Source organism: Pezoporus flaviventris, unplaced genomic scaffold, assembly GCF_033815535.1.
Source record: "Pezoporus flaviventris isolate CSIRO_AGI_PZ_B2104156 unplaced genomic scaffold, CSIRO_AGI_Pfla_v1 ptg000078l, whole genome shotgun sequence".
Lineage (NCBI taxonomy): Eukaryota > Metazoa > Chordata > Aves > Psittaciformes > Psittacidae > Pezoporus > Pezoporus flaviventris.
The window spans coordinates 16,995,229-17,011,792 of record NW_026892626.1 but is presented as its reverse complement, the minus strand read 5'-3'; the positions used below and the strand labels follow the sequence as shown (position 1 = coordinate 17,011,792).

At 54.2% G+C, this 16,564-nt stretch overlaps 2 protein-coding genes across 4 annotated transcripts in view; one reads left to right on the top strand and one right to left on the bottom strand.

Moving 5' to 3' along the window:
- Window positions 1-12,873, top strand: part of SHMT1 (serine hydroxymethyltransferase 1) — a 64,590-nt gene extending 51,717 nt beyond the window's left edge. Inside the window, exons 1-12 of one of the 3 annotated variants that reach the window (XM_061473157.1) lie at window positions 7,927-7,931; window positions 9,008-9,134; window positions 9,568-9,713; window positions 9,978-10,093; window positions 10,187-10,347; window positions 10,501-10,582; window positions 10,707-10,919; window positions 11,133-11,249; window positions 11,486-11,608; window positions 11,763-11,879; window positions 12,053-12,163; window positions 12,564-12,873. In XM_061473157.1, the coding sequence (XP_061329141.1) occupies window positions 9,033-9,134; window positions 9,568-9,713; window positions 9,978-10,093; window positions 10,187-10,347; window positions 10,501-10,582; window positions 10,707-10,919; window positions 11,133-11,249; window positions 11,486-11,608; window positions 11,763-11,879; window positions 12,053-12,163; window positions 12,564-12,733 (1,458 nt within the window). In that variant the 5' untranslated portion in view covers window positions 7,927-7,931; window positions 9,008-9,032 and the 3' untranslated portion in view covers window positions 12,734-12,873. The other 2 variants (XM_061473158.1, XM_061473156.1) reach the window with 2 other exon arrangements.
- LOC133279692 (chemerin-like receptor 1) lies at window positions 4,888-7,218 on the bottom strand. Its single transcript, XM_061473642.1, has 2 exons — window positions 6,865-7,218; window positions 4,888-6,221 (listed from the first exon to the last, which is right to left on the bottom strand). The coding sequence occupies exon 2, from the start codon at window positions 6,207-6,209 to the stop codon at window positions 5,121-5,123; it is 1,089 nt and encodes a 362-aa protein (XP_061329626.1). The 5' UTR covers window positions 6,210-6,221; window positions 6,865-7,218; the 3' UTR covers window positions 4,888-5,120.
- Window positions 12,874-16,564: the final 3,691 nt, after the last annotated feature.

Genomic DNA, 16,564 nt, shown 5'->3' with positions numbered 1-16,564 from the left:
AGCTCCCAGGAGGGAGGGATGTGTTAATTTCACAATATGCTACCCACATGCTAAGAGTTTAACAAAGGGCTGCTCCAGGATGAGCACCCGGGGTCGATTTCCTTTACAAGGATTCAATTAGCACTCATCTAAGGAATTCCAAACATTTGCTGCCTGTGAAATACAGGCTCTCAGAGATTTGTTGCTCTTAAGCCAGATGCTGCCCTGGCAAGCAGAGGTGTGCACCTAGTCCAGCCAAGGTTGGGTGGTAACAACCTGTGTCCATCACCTGAGAGAAGACAAACGCTGCTGCCATCCACTTTCCTGAGCTCCATCCATCAACTGCTCAGTCAGATGGGCTTCTTTTTTGTTTGATTTGGGTTGGTTTTTCATAGCAAAAGGTGGATGTTAAAGCTCACCTACCAAACCACCTGACAGCAACACCATCAGACACGCTACAGCAAAGGCATGCTTTGATCTTATCCTAACGGAGCCCTGTGAAGAGGTTTGGTCTCACCCAATGCTCCGTCCTATGAGGCATCCCGAAAACATCCTCTATCCCACACAGCCCCTCAGAGCCTACTGGGGGGATCTGCAGCACAGGCACCTCCACACACAGCCTAAAGGCCACCACCTCCATCCTGTGCCTTCAGCTTTACTGCCTTGGGAACAACCATGTCTAATTTCTTGGCTTGGATATTACCATGAGGGAGGCAGAACTCAAAGCAGCTGTAAATCAAGGGAAAGGAGGAGTATCATTTCTTGGGTGTGACATGAAAAATAGCATTCCCTGCATCTGGGAACCAGAGTGTCTTAGAAAAAAGCCCCAGAGCAGAGAACAAATGTTGTCTAAGTACAGAGCACTCTCATATTGCTTTATATTAGATCTTACTAGCTAGCCGTGGCTTGGCTGTCTGCAGGAAATAGGCACCAGCTCATGTTGTTGCCATCCTGCTCCTCCTGAGTCATGAAGCTTTGGCTGAAAGGCTCACTGAGCTGTTTGTTCCTCTGTTTCTAACCACACTCTTCGTTCTGGCTCAGTCTGCAATGAGTAACGGAGCTGCCGCTTCAGCATGAACACAGGGTTATCTCCAACCAGCCTTCAAACAGAGGGATGAGAGGCTTGTTTGAATACCTGCTGTTTAACAAGTCACTGCACAGACAAACAGCTCAACCTGGATGAGAGGGCAAGGGTTTGAACAAACACTGCCCTAAAACAAAGACCAGCAACAGTCCCTCTTCCTTTGGTCACAGATGCTCTTTGCTGTGTTGGTGGGCAATTGTCCTGCAAAGTCTGCGTAACTGCCCGATAGCATCCAGCACCTCCTGTTTGCAGATAGGCTTTTTGCCTTTAGACAAAAAGGTGGTTGAACTGGACAGTGAATCCATGGCATTTTAGGAGCTGGAATAGTTAGTTAGTGCCAAACACGAACTACTGCCCGTTCCTCTCTGTCCTACCTACTGGGTTCTAGCGTGACTTGACATTTACTGCACTGTGACAGCTCCTCTTCAGAGCACAAGCATTGTACCCTGTATAGACATTGAGTGAACATACAGGAAGGGCTTGAGTTTGTCACTGGTCACTGCAGAGCAAGCTTACAAATTAAAGCTGAATTCTGGGCAGAAGGATCCTGCACTTTGCATGTGCAGATGCACAGAGAGACTAGGGGATGTGGAGGAAAGGTTTGCTGCCAGTCCTGCCCCACACAGCTAATTGGAAGCTGGCAGAGGTGCAGGGAATAAGCAAATTTCAACCAGCAAAGAGCACCCCAGATGTGCAACAGTTTGTGCCAACCCGGACCTACTCTGGATGAGCAGATAATTCCCTCACTGGCTGGAACCCACACCCATCTGCTACACAGAAAGGCTGGGAGACCTGGGTAAGGTTTGGCCTGCACCACAAGCTAACAGCACTGCCAATAGCTCTGCTTCACAGAGAAGCTTTTTACCAGTACCGGTCCTCTAATTTTCCACATTGCTTCCTGCCTGATTTCAGCAACCTCTGGAAGAGGCTCTGCTATCGGACCTCCATGCGCTGTCTTTTGCTTTACCTTATCTAACAAGTTAATTCCCCAAACTCAAGAGTAGGACACTTAAAAACATTACTCACCAGGAGAGGTTCACCAGAGGAAAGGCCTGGGAGCTGCTGACTTTCACAGCAGCTTTTATAGTCTCATTAAGTTCCCCTTAACAAGATCTTCCTGACCTGCTGCAGTCTCCCTCCCACTCATTTACACCTACCATCACCTGATGGTTTTTGTTCCCACTCCTACCCTCTTTCCTCTTAACCATTCTGAGCCCAGTTTCTATTTCCATGCTTTCATCCAGGTCCCAAGGAGAAAATACCTTCTCCTCTTGAACTACCATTTGCCATGAGCTCCTTGTCTCCCCTGTGCACAGCCAAACTCCACAGGCCCCAATAGCTCTGCCTAAAACCCTCAGGCCCGATGGCTCTGCACACCCCAGATTTGTATGAGCGGGGCTGCTGGGTCAGCCCCTCCATGGGACCAATGAGGGCCTTGTGCCAGCAGGGCTGGCCAGCGGGTTCCGCTCCTTTCTCAATGACTGCAAATACTGGGGGGTTCAGGCTGTTCCACCCATCCCATCCCATCCACAAGAGCCTTGAGAGCAGAGCTGCGTCACAGCAGGACGCAGCTGCCAGGAGAGTTGTTCAACCTCTCTGGATTACTTCCATGCCTTTGGAAAAGATTTCCCCCCTTTTCATTTTTGTCCAAGCTTTTCTAGATAAACACATGATAAACAGAGGGATCAGAGGGAATGAACAGCCTGCTTCCTGGTTGGGAATGAGGGACTATCACAATTATCACTGTGATAATGAAATAGTCTGAACAGCAGGGAGCTCAATACAACAGGAGATTTACTTTGGAACCAGTCCTTTGGCAGCCTGACCCAGTACTGATGTCAGCATGGTTTCTCATTGCACAAAGGGATCAGACCCAAGATGACAGACCCATCTCTCAGCAATACAGCAATGGCCATTACCACTGATAAAACATTCACTTCCCCCTTTTTGCTCCCAGCAGAATTTGGCAGGTTCTCAGGAATGGCAGTCTGAAAACTTTCTGCATCCCATCCCCACCATGCAGGGAGACATTAATCTTCTTAAGGACACGCTGTTTTCCTTAGGTGTAATAACGTGCTGCTTGGAGTGGAAGCAACTTCCTTGGTGGGGATATTGCAAGAGAGAGAAGGAGCAACTTTGTCTCAGGTCTGGAGTCGAAGACATCAGAGCTGCTGCTCAAGAGGTGTGCTGGGTTTTGCTGGGGTACCAGGAGGAGATGGAGCCCTGGTTAGATACCTGCTGGTATTCCAATGGTAATTCCTTACATCACCTAGACACTCTGCTTCACTTAAATGATGTTGTCCCATGGGAATCCTGTACCCACCTTGGATGTCCAAATGACCCATAAAATTCTCTTTCTTACCTTCAAGTCCTGACCCTTCAAGGGTGCTGGGGTGAGGAGAGGAGCATGACAGGAGTCTGAGGCCTGGTCCAACACTGAGAGACTCCTGTCACAAGGAATTACGTGAGCTCTGCAAAGAGATAAGAAGCACCACAAAGAGCAAACACTGCTTTGCACAACCTTGACGTGGCAATCGATGCTGTAGCTTACCACCAGGAGCAAGTAAATAGCCCCGGAGTTGCACGTTGCATAGCAAACATTGCAGTCTTATCAGGATGACAGGCAGCAATTTGTGGCAAAGGGTAAATCCCTCTGTTCACTCAGGCTTGACATATGGATGGTGTTGTTACACTCCCTGTTCTCAGAGGGTTTATGCATGAATTTAAGGTTAAGTACATGCATGCCTGTAAGATCACGACCTTCATTTAATATTGCATGGCCCAGCAGACCCAGAATTAATCCCAGCATCTTCAAGTGACAGCTCTCACTTGGTAACGTCATCCATGCAGAGTAGTGAGGTACGTGTACACTCATCTCTTTAGGCTGGGAGCCAGAGGGTTTTCCAGCCATCACTCCCTTTTACATGACCATCATTTTCTACTTAAAAAAAAACAGAGTTTCAGAGCTTGATCAAGCCTGGGAAGAACCACCCCCCCAAACCCACCCACTCACCCACCATCTTACCCTGAGCAGTCTGCAAATGTGGACCTTGACCAGACCCAGCTCAGCTCTTCTTCCTCCTTCAAACCACTGCTTTTCAAATGTACCAAAAGCCTTGAAACTCAGTGATAAGCCATAACCATGGTCTGGCAATCAGGTCCACAAGGACAGGGTGCCCCAAGTCTTCACACCCAGGTCGAGTCCTGTCTGCTTCAGTCATGGGTTTTGCTGCTATTGCCAGTGGTTTGTTTCCAAATTCTGGGTAGTTAATCTTTTTATCTAGTTGTTCTGTTACTGAAGACGAGTGTGTTCAGTCAGGTTGGATCAAGTCCTTTATCACAACACAAGAGGCTGAGTATGTTTTACCTAAGTTTATTGGGATTTAATATTCATTCACCACCAGTACAAAATGTCAGATCTCTGCTATTTAAGGGCCAGAAACACGTCAAACGCGAACACAGCCAAGCATTGCTCAGAAACAGTTCCACTGTACTTCGAACCTGAGTAACTGGAGCACAACAAATACTTCAACCTCATATCTGAGGAGAGAAAAGATGAGTTTAATTACCAGGGACTTATGAAATAGCTCTCCCCTCCCTCCTTTTCTCCTCTGGACAGATGAAATGCTGGTGCAGCCATACATCTCCAGTGCAGCCACATGCAGCTGCAGCTGATTTCCCATCTGGTGGAACCCCAGTGAAGATGAGCTGCCAGGAAAGTCTGGTAAAGGCAAGGAAGAAAATCTCCCTGTGGTTTGCCATATGCAAATGTGCCGCAGGCTGCAGGTGAACCCAGCAGAGATGCTAACAAGATTTGTCCCCAAGGAAGTGGCAAAGGGAGTAAAATGCTACTACTTTGACACACACTGCTGCAGCTCCACAGAGTTGTTTCCTTTCCATAGTGTACTAAGTCATAGTATGCTTGATGTACCCCCAAAACACCGGATCACACTTCGTTAGCCAGCACAGTCTTTTGCAGCCCCCAGTCCTGTGGTTGTAGCTCTGAAACGAGGTGACAGTGCAGAGAAAGAACTGCCCCCTCCACACCAGCACCCGCTCAGACCCTCGGGACCTCCACTTCAGAAGCAGACCTGGACTTCCTCCGGCTGGTGAGGCTGCCCAGGACCGACTCCTCACTGAAGGCCCCTTCAAAGGTCGACAGGATGGACTGGCAGAACTTCTCCTTGAAATCCGGCCCCACAAATACGTACAGGATGGGGTTGATGCAGCTGTTGAAGAAAGCGAGACTGGAAACCAAGGGGATCCCGATGTAAAGGGCCATTTTCATCTCAGGACTGGAAGAGTTTTTGGATATTTCCAGCAAGGAGAAGACATGATAGGGGAAATAACAGAGGAAGAATGAGACTGTGACAGCGATGATGATTCTGTATGGCTTCGCAGAGCTGGCTAACTGCCGCCTCTTCAGCTTGATGGCAACGATGCTGTAGCAGATGAGGATCACCATGAAAGGGATGAGGAACCCGCATAAGAATCGTGTTATGATCATGGCTTTATGCCTTATCCTCCACAGCCTCCGTGTTGCCTCGGATGAGTAGTCATCGGACAGGGCAAAATTATTGTAGCAGCTGGTGCTGTTCCTGGAACTGAGTGCAGTGTCCCGAAAGACGAGGTACGGGGAGCTGAGGAGCAGCGCCAGGACCCACGTCCCCACCGCGATCCTGGCTGCCAGCTCCGGGCTCCGGCGGTTGTGAGACCAGACAGGAAAGGCTACAGAAACGCAGCGGTCCATGCTGATGACTGTCAGGAGGAAGACGCTGGCAAACATGTTGAGGAAGGCGATGGTGCTGTTCAGCTTGCACAGGAGCTTCCCAAACGGCCAATGGAAGCCCAGGGCGGTGTAGGCGATGCTGAGGGGCAGGAAAAAGGTGAAGATGAAGTCTGCAATGGCCAGGTTGAGGAACCAGACTGAGTTCACCGTCTTCTTCATCTTGAAGCCTGTGATCCAGATGACAAGGCCGTTGCCTGTCACCCCCAGCAAACAGGCGATGCTGTACACCACCATGGAGAGGACATGCATGCTCTTCTGGAGGCTGGAGTACTCATCATAGGCAGTGGTGTTCTCAGGCTGGTCAGTGGGGAAACTGGCAGAGAAGAGTGGAGGGGAAGAAGAGACGCTGTCCATCATGAGCAAGCAGTCCTGAAATCACAACAGCACACATGGCCCTTATCTGCAGCTCCTACGGTTCCAGAGAGGTGAAAATCGTCACTAGTAACTGCACACAAAATGTGTGTGCAAAACCAGTTGTGTATAATTAATATAAATCCTTCTCTGTAACTTCTGCACATCACAGAAATCACTGTGACCAGAGAAAACAACCCAGGTTTTGTTACTGGCATTGGCACTGTGAGAACAACACCTCCATAGTCATAGAATCAGAGTGGGTTGGATTGGGCAGGGACACCTTCCACCAGAGCAGGTTGCTCCAAGCCCCTGTGTCCAACCTGGCCTTGAAGACTGTCAGGGATGGGGCAGCCACAGCTTCTCTGGGCACCGTGTGCCAGTAAATCAGCCTGCAGCAGCAATCTGACACGGGCCAGTGTGGGAACCCCAAACCCTGCTGCTCTAATGCATCTTCTTTAGATGCCCACTAACAAATTCAGATAGCAAAACCCGTCAAGACTGAGAAAGATTGAGTCAAAAGATTGTTCCTTCAGCAAGTACCTTCCAGGGAGGTGCACTCCAACAGCAGGATGACCCTAAAGGTGAGTTCTGGTGTCACCATCAGCCCCTCACACCACGCTCCCAGTGCACCCACCATTCCCCTCACTCCCATACCCACCTCTGCAGCTCCCAGGGGCAGCTCTCACCGCTCCGTCACCACTCTGCCCACTGCTCTCACCTCCTGGCTGCCTCCCCACTGAGACAGTGCTCCTCTGCAGAGTGACTCATGCTGCCTCATCCCATTTTGCCATGGCTTGGGATCACGAGGAATTTAGTAGGATCACTTATTCCCTAATCTTGTTCCTCAATTTTGGTTGCATTGATTTAACCCCTGAATCCCTGCAGCCACAGCTTGCCTGAGCCCATCCACTCCCTCGGATTTGATGCTCAGAGAACACACAGCACCTCTCCTGCCTGCACCACACATCCCCCCAGGGCTGCTTCCTTCCTCCGGGGCACCAGGATGCCCACCAGGAACAAGCTCTGCTCCTCACAGCAGTGGCTGACCCATGCTATGGCCTGGCATAGCACACACAGGGCTTTGGCCAGCAGCATGGCCAGGCCCTCGAGGGCAGGGTGGTGGAGCCCCATCCTCCAGTTCATGGGGGAGGCAAGAGGCACCCCCAGATCACTGGAAACACCCTAGGGCTGGTGGGGGGCCCTCTGGGGTGCACAGCAGGGCTGGACCTACAGGATGACAGCAGCATGGGGTGACGGCAGCAGTGGGGTGCCAGCGGTGCGGTGCCAGCGGTGGGGTGACGGCAGCAGTGGGACAATGGCAGCAGTGGGGTGCCAACGGGGGGGTGACGGCAGCAGTGGGGTGACGGCAGCAGTGGGGTGACGGCAGCAGTGGACAATGGCAGCAGTGGGGTGCCAGCAATGGGGTGCCAGCAGAGCCCCTGCCACGGCCAAGGTCACCCGCACCCCACCGACCGCGTGCTGGTAACGCCGCCAGCTCCGCCTCGGCGCGGGCCAATAGGACGGGGGAAAGGGGAAGAGCGCGGCGCTGATTGGTCTAGATACCTGGAGGGTGTGTCCCGCCACCGGGCTAGCGGGGCGGAGCGAGACGCTGATTGGCCGATGCGCGCAGGGGCGTGTCCGAGCGGGGTATGCTAGGCGCCGCCGAGCGGGACCGGGCTTCGGCGCAGCGCTGCGGGCGGGTAGGAGGCGTGCGGGGCGGGCAGGGAGAGGGAGAGCCGGGCGGGCAGCGCTGTCTTCAACCACCGCTGTCAATACGGGGGGTGCGGGAGGTGATGGAGCCGGGATCGGGGGGGCACAGAGCCAGGCGGAGATGGAGCCTCAGGGCTGGGGTTCATCACTGCCGGGGTTAAACCGGTGTCCCAATAAGAGGGTGGAAATGGGGGCTTTTCCTGGCTAGGGAATGGGGAGCTTTGTTTACCCTGAGCTTTCTGCAGGTTCGCCGAAGGCGCTGGGTGCAAACCCTGCAGTGACCCGTGCTGGGGGGGACGTGCTGGACCCAGCCGTGCTGCTCCCACCCAGAGCACTGTGCCCAGCCCAAGCGTTTCTGAATGTGGGAATTCCCACCCTGCCAGTGAGGCCCCAGACTCAGGTAGGAGAGCAGCCGAGCACCGCAGTCCAGCGAAGCCAGTGCACAGCAGCCCTGCGCTGAATAGACTTTAGCAGCTTGGCATGAGCAAACTAAGTGTGGTTGCTTAACAACCTGCTCACGGCCCTTTGCTGGCCTCCCATGGTTAATGGGTAAAAGGAGGCATTGTTCTCAGCCAAGGCAGTAAGGGGGCTGTCATGTCTGCCCAGGAGCAGTGGTCGCACTGATGGGGCCAGAGAGCTGCTGCCAGGCCTGGGCATTACATGAGCTATGAAGCCAGAGCTGCTGCCTCCCAGGGTGCAGTTCCAGCCATGCTCGCTTCAGTTAGGGTTTGGGGCAGGACTCAGACCTGTTGGAGATTTGCCCTCCTGGCTGTGCACAAGGGAAAGCAGCAGAGAGGTTTAACCATGCTGGGGGGGATGCACTATGCATGAAAACTGAGGTCTGTGGGTATGAGCACCTCGCTGCCTTTCAAATTACACAGCCTGCGTTGTTTAATCACGCACTGTAGAGCTGGGAGGGGGGAGCCCAGGTGAGGCAGTGATGGGAGGGAATCAGATATTAAGCACTGTGATTAATGGATTGGTCTTAGATTAGCAAGGAAGCCGCTTTTTCCAGGGAAGATATGGGATGGGAGCAGGCTGCATGTAGGATTGTGGTGTGGAAGCCCCCACAAACTCTCCTCTCCACTGGCAGGTGACCTTGGACCCAGCAGGAGAATGGCAAACTCAACACAGGGTGACGGGGGCCTCCCCAGCGCTGCGCTCTGGGCCTCCCATAGGAACATGGTGATGGAGCCACTTGAAACCAATGACCCAGAGGTGAGAGCCCCTTCCTGGCCTCTGCCCAGCAGCTGCTTTGTTCATGCTGACCTCCTCGAGCCAGGGATGAGGCAAGGAGACAGCCCAAGGCTGAGCTGGGGGGACCCATTCATCTTCCAAGCCCTCTTTGCATGGAGGCGAGAGGGAGGACATCCTCCATCCATCTGTATGGTCATAACTTCACATCTATGGCGCATGCCCCTCTCCTTGAAGCTCTGATGTCCACACCAGAGTAGCCAGGCCATGTGGCTGTTGCTCATGGATCTCAAGCCCAAATGACAGCTGAATTATCTGGCAGGTAGAAACCCAAACCAGGATGATCAGCTGTACGAAGAAGGGATCTCATCTCCCTTCTGCAGCACCTTTCCAAGCCTTTCTCCATTCCCTGTGGCAGAGCCAGCATGGGTAAAGCTGTTTCTCTCCTCTCCCAAAGGTGCACAACATCATCAAGAAGGAGAAGCAGCGGCAGAGGCTTGGGCTGGAATTAATTGCATCAGAGAACTTTGCGAGCCGAGCGGTCCTGGAGGCCCTGGGATCCTGCCTGAACAACAAATACTCCGAGGGGTACCCAGGACAGAGGTAACTGACCCCAACCCAACTCAAACCCAACCCTTGCAGGGAGGGAGAGGAACCACCAGGCCTCACCTCTGGGACATTCTGACCCTCTTGGCTTCTGTCCTTGGCCACATGTAGGACAGTCTCAGCAGGATCACATCTGCTGCAGCTGCTCTCCCAGTGGCTGCCACAAGTGCAGCAACATCCCAGTTTCTTCCCAGCTTGATCACTGGGATGGGTCTGAGTCATGGGTTTGGTTTTAACCCCTGTTCAATGCTTCCCTGTCAGGTACTATGGTGGGACAGAGTTCATAGATGAGCTGGAAAGGCTGTGCCAGAAGCGAGCCCTGCAGGCATACCGGCTCGACCCCCAGAAGTGGGGGGTCAATGTCCAGCCCTACTCAGGTAATGGGGTGCTTAGGAGAGCCAGCCCAGTTGCACTGACCTCTGCATGCCCCAGCACTCATACCTGTCTGTCCTGGTGTACTCTTGCTGCAGGGTCACCCGCAAACTTTGCGGTGTATACAGCCCTGGTGGAGCCCCACGGCAGGATCATGGGGCTGGACCTGCCTGATGGAGGCCATCTCACCCATGGGTTCATGACAGAAAAGAAGAAGATCTCTGCCACCTCGATCTTTTTCGAGTCCATGCCCTATAAGGTACAGAGAGATGCTCCAGGGTGCTCCTGTCATAAGCGTTGGTGCCTCTTAGCGTTGAAAGTGTCATTCTCCCAGCACCCCCTTCTTTATTATGGTGCTACACTTGATCTTCACCCATACCAAGGCGACTGAACCCTCCTCTTCCTCTCCCAGGTCAACCCCAAGACCGGTTACATCGACTATGACCAGCTGGAAGCAAACGCCCAGCTCTTCCACCCCAAGCTGATCATAGCAGGTAAGGATCAAACCCTGGCAGCATGCTGGCAGGAGCTTATGTGTGTCCCCCGCTTGACTGTCCCCATTGTAGGCCTGGACCCATGGCTGTCCTCCCATCCACATCCCATCCCATCTCCCTGCAGGTATGAGCTGCTACTCACGCAACCTGGACTATGCCCGCATGCGGAAGATCGCTGACGCCAACAGCGCCTACCTCATGGCCGACATGGCCCACATCAGCGGGCTCGTGGCTGCAGGTGTGGTGCCCTCTCCCTTCGACTACTGCGACATCGTCTCCACCACCACGCACAAGACCCTGCGGGGCTGCAGGTCCGGCATGATCTTCTACCGCAAAGGTGCCTGACCTGGCTGAGGAGCAGGGAGAAATGCTCCCCGCAGGCTGGGGGGGGGCTGCAAGTTAAAGCTATTCCTGCTCTAGCTGGGAAGGAAGGGGGGCAGGAAGGTCTGGGAGCATCTGCAGAGCTTCCCAGGGCCAAGAGTGGCCCAGATTTGAGGAGGAACCACCACCATGCTTGCCTCCTGAGTGACCTTGCCCTCCCCTCCTGCAGGCACCCGCAGCGTGGACCCCAAGACAGGCAAGGAAGTGCTCTACAACCTGGAGAGCCTCATCAACCAGGCAGTGTTCCCTGGGCTGCAGGGAGGCCCCCACAACCACGCCATTGCAGGTATGCATCCAGGCTGGCCACCAGCTCTTGGGTGGCAAAGGGAGTTGGCAAGGATGCCCTTGGCTGGGCTCTGACCCCTGGTGTGGTGTTCATGGCAATGACACCAGCCTGCCTAGGGAAAGGGACTGTCCCTGTTTGCTCAGCTTCCATGATGACTTCTGCTGGCAGTGCCACACATTCCTATCAGCTCTCCCAGTGGGATGCACCAAAACTCACCCTGCTCTGCCTTCCTCCAGGGGTGGCTGTGGCGCTGCAGCAGGCCATGACACCCGAGTTCAAAGCCTACCAGCAGCAAGTGGTGGTGAACTGCAAGGTGCTCTCCACAGCGCTGACAGAGCTGGGCTACAACATCGTCACTGGTGAGGATGGGTCTCAGTGGTGGGATAGGGCTGAGCTTCCTTCTGCCCCCAGAACCAGGGGCCCGATGGAATCCCAAGTCTTTCTTTGCTGAAGTTTCCCATGGGAGCAGAGCCTACCCCGATCCCACATCCCCACCATCCCCTCTCTTTGCAGGGGGCACCGACAACCACCTGATCCTTGTGGACCTGCGCAGCAAAGGCACGGATGGCAGCCGGGCTGAGAGGGTGCTGGAGCTCTGCTCCATCGCCTGCAACAAGAACACGTGCCCTGGTGAGGGATCCCACAAGCTCTGCCTTCCCCTGCCTCACCTGCTGGGGATCTCCTGTGGGCTGTGCAGGGATCCCAGCTCCAGGTCCACCCTGGCTGCTGGGAACCAGGCTGAACCCCTTGCGTGTGATGGGTTTGGTACCGGGTTTGGTCACACTTGGCTTGTTGTGGTGCAGGTGATGTCAGTGCCCTGCGCCCCAGCGGTCTGAGGTTTGGGACACCAGCTCTCACCTCCCGTGGCTTCCAGCAGGATGATTTGCGCATGGTGGCTCAGTACATCCACAGAGGTGAGGCTGGGGCAGGCTCGCAGCTCCAAGCATCAACGCAGGGCAGCCCCTCTGGGTGAGGAGGCACCACCTGAGGCAAGCTCAGGCTTCTCCAGCAAAAGAGCACACACAGAAGTGAAGAGTAATTGTCCCACTTGCACATCTGGATGTGGGAGAGCACATCTGGCCACAGCTGGGACCGGCCAAACCCTCCCTTATTGCACAGCACTGGGCTGAAAGCATGCACCTTTTGGTTCCGTTTGTCCTCAGGGGTCCCATGCTGGTTTCCCAGGGCAGAGTCCCTCCCAATCCTCCTCCTTCCCTCCCATCCCGACCCCTTCCCTCCCCTGTGTTCTGGGGAGCAGCCCCAGCCCTGCAGTGGGGTGCACAGCACCGAGCATCACATCTTTCCCCCCGGCAGGGATCGAGCTGACGCTGCGGGTGCAGAAGGACATGAGCCCTAAGGCCACGCTGAAGGAATTCAAGGAGAAACTGGAGGAGGAGAAATACCGGAAGGAGCTGAAGGCGCTGAAGGAGGAGGTGGAGGCCTTCGCAGGGACCTTCCCACTCCCGGGGCTGCCGGTCCTGTAAAGGGAATGCACCCTCCCCGCTCCTGGAGCCACGGAAGTACCCGGGAATGCAGCACAGAGACCAACACACCCCGGTGCCTCCTCCCAGCACCTACCTCCCCGCTGGCACCGACTGTGGTGCAGCAGCAGCAGCTCCTCGTTTGGGGCACAGGACCCCCGCGGGGGGCACCAGCCCCTTCACCACTCAGTGTTACAATAAGGACCAAGCACGTTCTGCCCCATGGTCAGGTCTGATCCAGCTCTCATGGCCATGGAGCAGTAGATGAGGACACATGCAGGAGGGACACGGGGGCCACCTGTATGGAAGCCACCCCCCTGCAGCCACATGTGCAGTGCTCAGCTGCACAAGAGCCTTGACAGTGCTGCTAAAAGCCCCCCTGCTTTCAGCCTCGAGGATTCCCTGCTCTCCATTTGTACCTTCCAGCCTCCACAGGCTTGGACAAGGCCAAGGTCTTGTCCCCAAGGAGCCTTCCTGGGATCACCATCCCATCCTATCCCGCGTCTCTGGGATCTTCTGAGTTCTCCGAGCACAAAGTTGAGGTTAGAACCACGTTTTAATGAGCACGCTCAAACGAGGAATGGACCCACAACCTAGGACCAGGAGTAGAAGCTTTAAAAACCACAGGCGATTCCTTTGTTGCGTTTGCTTTTTTCTTTTGTATTTCAAAAATATCTGAACCCAAATAAATAATTTTTCTTTTTTTTTTTTTTTTTTAACCTTAAAAGTACATTTTTCAGACGCCTTCATTTGGTGTCGACATCTTGTTAAACCCCGGGGTTTAACACCCTTACAGCCACGACACTGACACGTGCTGCTTGGATTCCTCCCGCTCGCACTCGCTCCAACTATGGCCACAAGCACTCAGCACGCACAGGCACACGCGCGCACACTGAACTCCACATGCAGGAATAGGATACAGTGCTTTCAAATGAGATGAGAGGATTCAGCACAGCCTCCTCGCAAGCCCTCAGAGGCGGCTCTGAGCCCGGCCCCATCCCTGTGCTGGCACCAAGGCGCCGGTGGGACCGGGTACCCTGTTTCTGCCTTCCAGTTAAAACACATCCCAGGGACCCCTCTGTTATGGGGTACATTGTGCTCCTCAACCATTGTGTTCCTGGGGCACTCTCCCCCTCAGCAGCTTTGACTTCCCCATCACATCTTAATCCAGGAGCCTTTGTAATGCCAGACATCAAGTCTACCACGTGGGCTGTCACCCACCATCAGAATGGGGGCTCCGGACCCCCCATGCTCAACAGAACCCAAACAACTGGCCTGGGCACATGGAACCACCAACTGCCACCCTCAAACACCACTCCCACCCTGTACAATGTGGTGAATATTGCTAGAATATAGGCAGTACTTCCCCTTGTCAAGGCAAGGCAGCTTTTAGGAGCTGCTCAGAAGTAATTGCTACCGGATGGAAGTAAATCCCAGCACTGTTCTCTGAGGAGTGAGTGCTGTGTAGGGTTGAGATTGCCTACTCCTATGGCTGACCCTCCTCGGGATGGGATCTGCAGGCAGCTCTGAGCTAGAGCAGAGCAGGGGAAGAACAGGAGCCTCCCAGGCAGAGGGGATAGAACAGGGGAGCTCCATCAGGCTCAACACCTCCCCTCCCTGACAGCCAGCAGCGAGAGGAGGAAGCCGGAGCTGCCATGCGGGAGATGGGAACATGCTGGCAGCACGCAGGGAAGCAGCGAGGGCCATGCAGAGCTGAGGGAGGGATGGGCAGTATTGCACCGGGAGGAAGCTGCACACACACAGGCCAAGATTCCCTGCGGGAGCTGTCAGTGCGAGGAGTGGAAGTCTGTTTCTATCGGAAACTAGTGAGGTACCACAGTGAAGATGAGGGAAATGTCTTAAAGTGCCAGTACAGGGATCTGCTCTGTACGGGAGCAAGGGTCAGACAGAGAAATTACTGAGTGAAGAGGAACTGAGCTCTCAAACCACCCAAAGCACTCGGACTTCCCCCAATTCCTGCTGCCATTGAGGCACCACGAGCAGCAAGGCTCTGGCTGCACTAAGCTGCCACAGCCCCACGCAATTCCCCCTTTCCCAGAGCCCATGTTGCTGCTGTAAACCAGACTGAGGAGACCAAACACCCCAAGAGGTGTTTCCCCACAGCTCCTGCTTGAGAGCAGAGCTGCAGATAGTGCAGAGCTCCTGTTATGACACAGGTACCCAGGGCATCCTCCCCAACCAGAGATATGGCACGGAGATGAAGCAGGTCAGGCAGGCGGTGGTGCAAGTATTGCTCAACACTGGTCTTGAACATCAGCTTTGATAGAGAGAGCAATGAGTTCTTTATCCATTATGAGTGCAGCTGAACACCAGAGGTCGAGACCACTGTGAGCAAGAGCTCACCCATCAGCCTGGAGGGAGACAGCAGTGAGTCAGCAGGAAAGCAGCTCCCACACTGAGCCCTCCTCCAGAGCCACATTCCAGGAGGGATGCAGGAGCTTTTGACTCCCTCGTGTCACCTGCATTACTCATTCACCAAGATGCCTCTTTCCCTGGGGAATCTCGCCTCAGCTTCGGTGTGGAAGCCGTTTGGGTGCACACAAACGGAGCAGGGGACACCTCAAATCACCTTTTTGATGGACACGGAAGTCTTTCACAGCAGGCCCAGCTCACACACGACACAAGGGCACAATCCAGAAAGGAAGAGGCCTTTAAAAGTGCTTTAAAGGCAGTCAGCCCTGCCACAAGCACTCTGCTCACCTTCAGCCACGCTGCTTCCCCTCTGTGACCTCAACCCGCAATCCCTGACCTTGGAAATCCCTCTGGAGAGTATACCACAACCTCGCTGTGCACCACCAGAAACAACACTGACGTTTAAAACAGCCTTGAATGTAAAGAAGAGAGAGGCAGCAGCGGTGCTGAGCTGCAGACGCTGGTGCCCAAAGAGCCTCCTTGCCTTTAGGACACTGGTTTTGGGGCAATGTGGTTCTCCCAGCAGTATCAGCGGGTCTGAGACACGTCTGTACGCAGAACCTTCCCTGGGCTCGGAAGGGACATCACCTTTACCTCCAGCACTGCCTCACAGCATCACCAGAAACAGAGGTTTAAAGCAAGAGATAAACCCAAAGCAAACAACATCAGCTCATTTTGTACCATCGCAGCTCTTCTCCCCCCATAATCAGTGCTAAAACACAAATAAAACCAAGGCTACCTTCCTAGCAAGGATTTTCTTGCTGAGGAGTACCACAGGGGCTGCTCTGGCCACACAGCACTGGGTAGAGCAGACCACAGCCTGGTATGAGTGGCCAAGGAGCAGCATCTCCTCCGAGACTCCATATGGAAGCGCTGTGCCCCCAGCACTGACAGGAACAATGTGGGGCTCTCACCACGCCAGTGGCACAACCTTAATGGCACAGGCAGCAGCACAGAAGCTTTGAAAGGAAAAGCCCTCAGCATCCAGGCTCAGAGAACAGTCCTGCCCCATCCAGAGCTACCCAGGAGCGCCCTAGGAGACAGGACAAAGGCCAGAAGCAGCATGCGGTGACACTGACCCTGCTGCGCCACACCGCACAGAAGTCAACTCCATGCCAGAAATAAACCCAAGCAAAATAAGCTATTACAGATACCTGGTACATCCGTCCCTGATCTCTCCTGAGCCAGCCAGGCAGTTGCTCTACCAGCCTGCTGCCTCACAGCATCACTTCATTGCACTGTTCCATCCCCCCCATCACAGAAAGCACCTGAAAACGAGGCTCTCCCCAACTCATTTCAGCCCCTTTCTCTCTACTTAAAAGGCCTCCCTCAACCTCATGTGCTCTGATGATTCCCAGCTCTTTCCCACCCTTCTCAGAGGTGCAAACAGGACATGACAAG

Excerpts from the sequence above, each read along its gene's own strand:
- LOC133279692 (XM_061473642.1), bottom strand. The coding sequence starts at position 6,209 with ATGATGGACAGCGTCTCTTCTTCCCCTCCACTCTTCTCTGCCAGTTTC.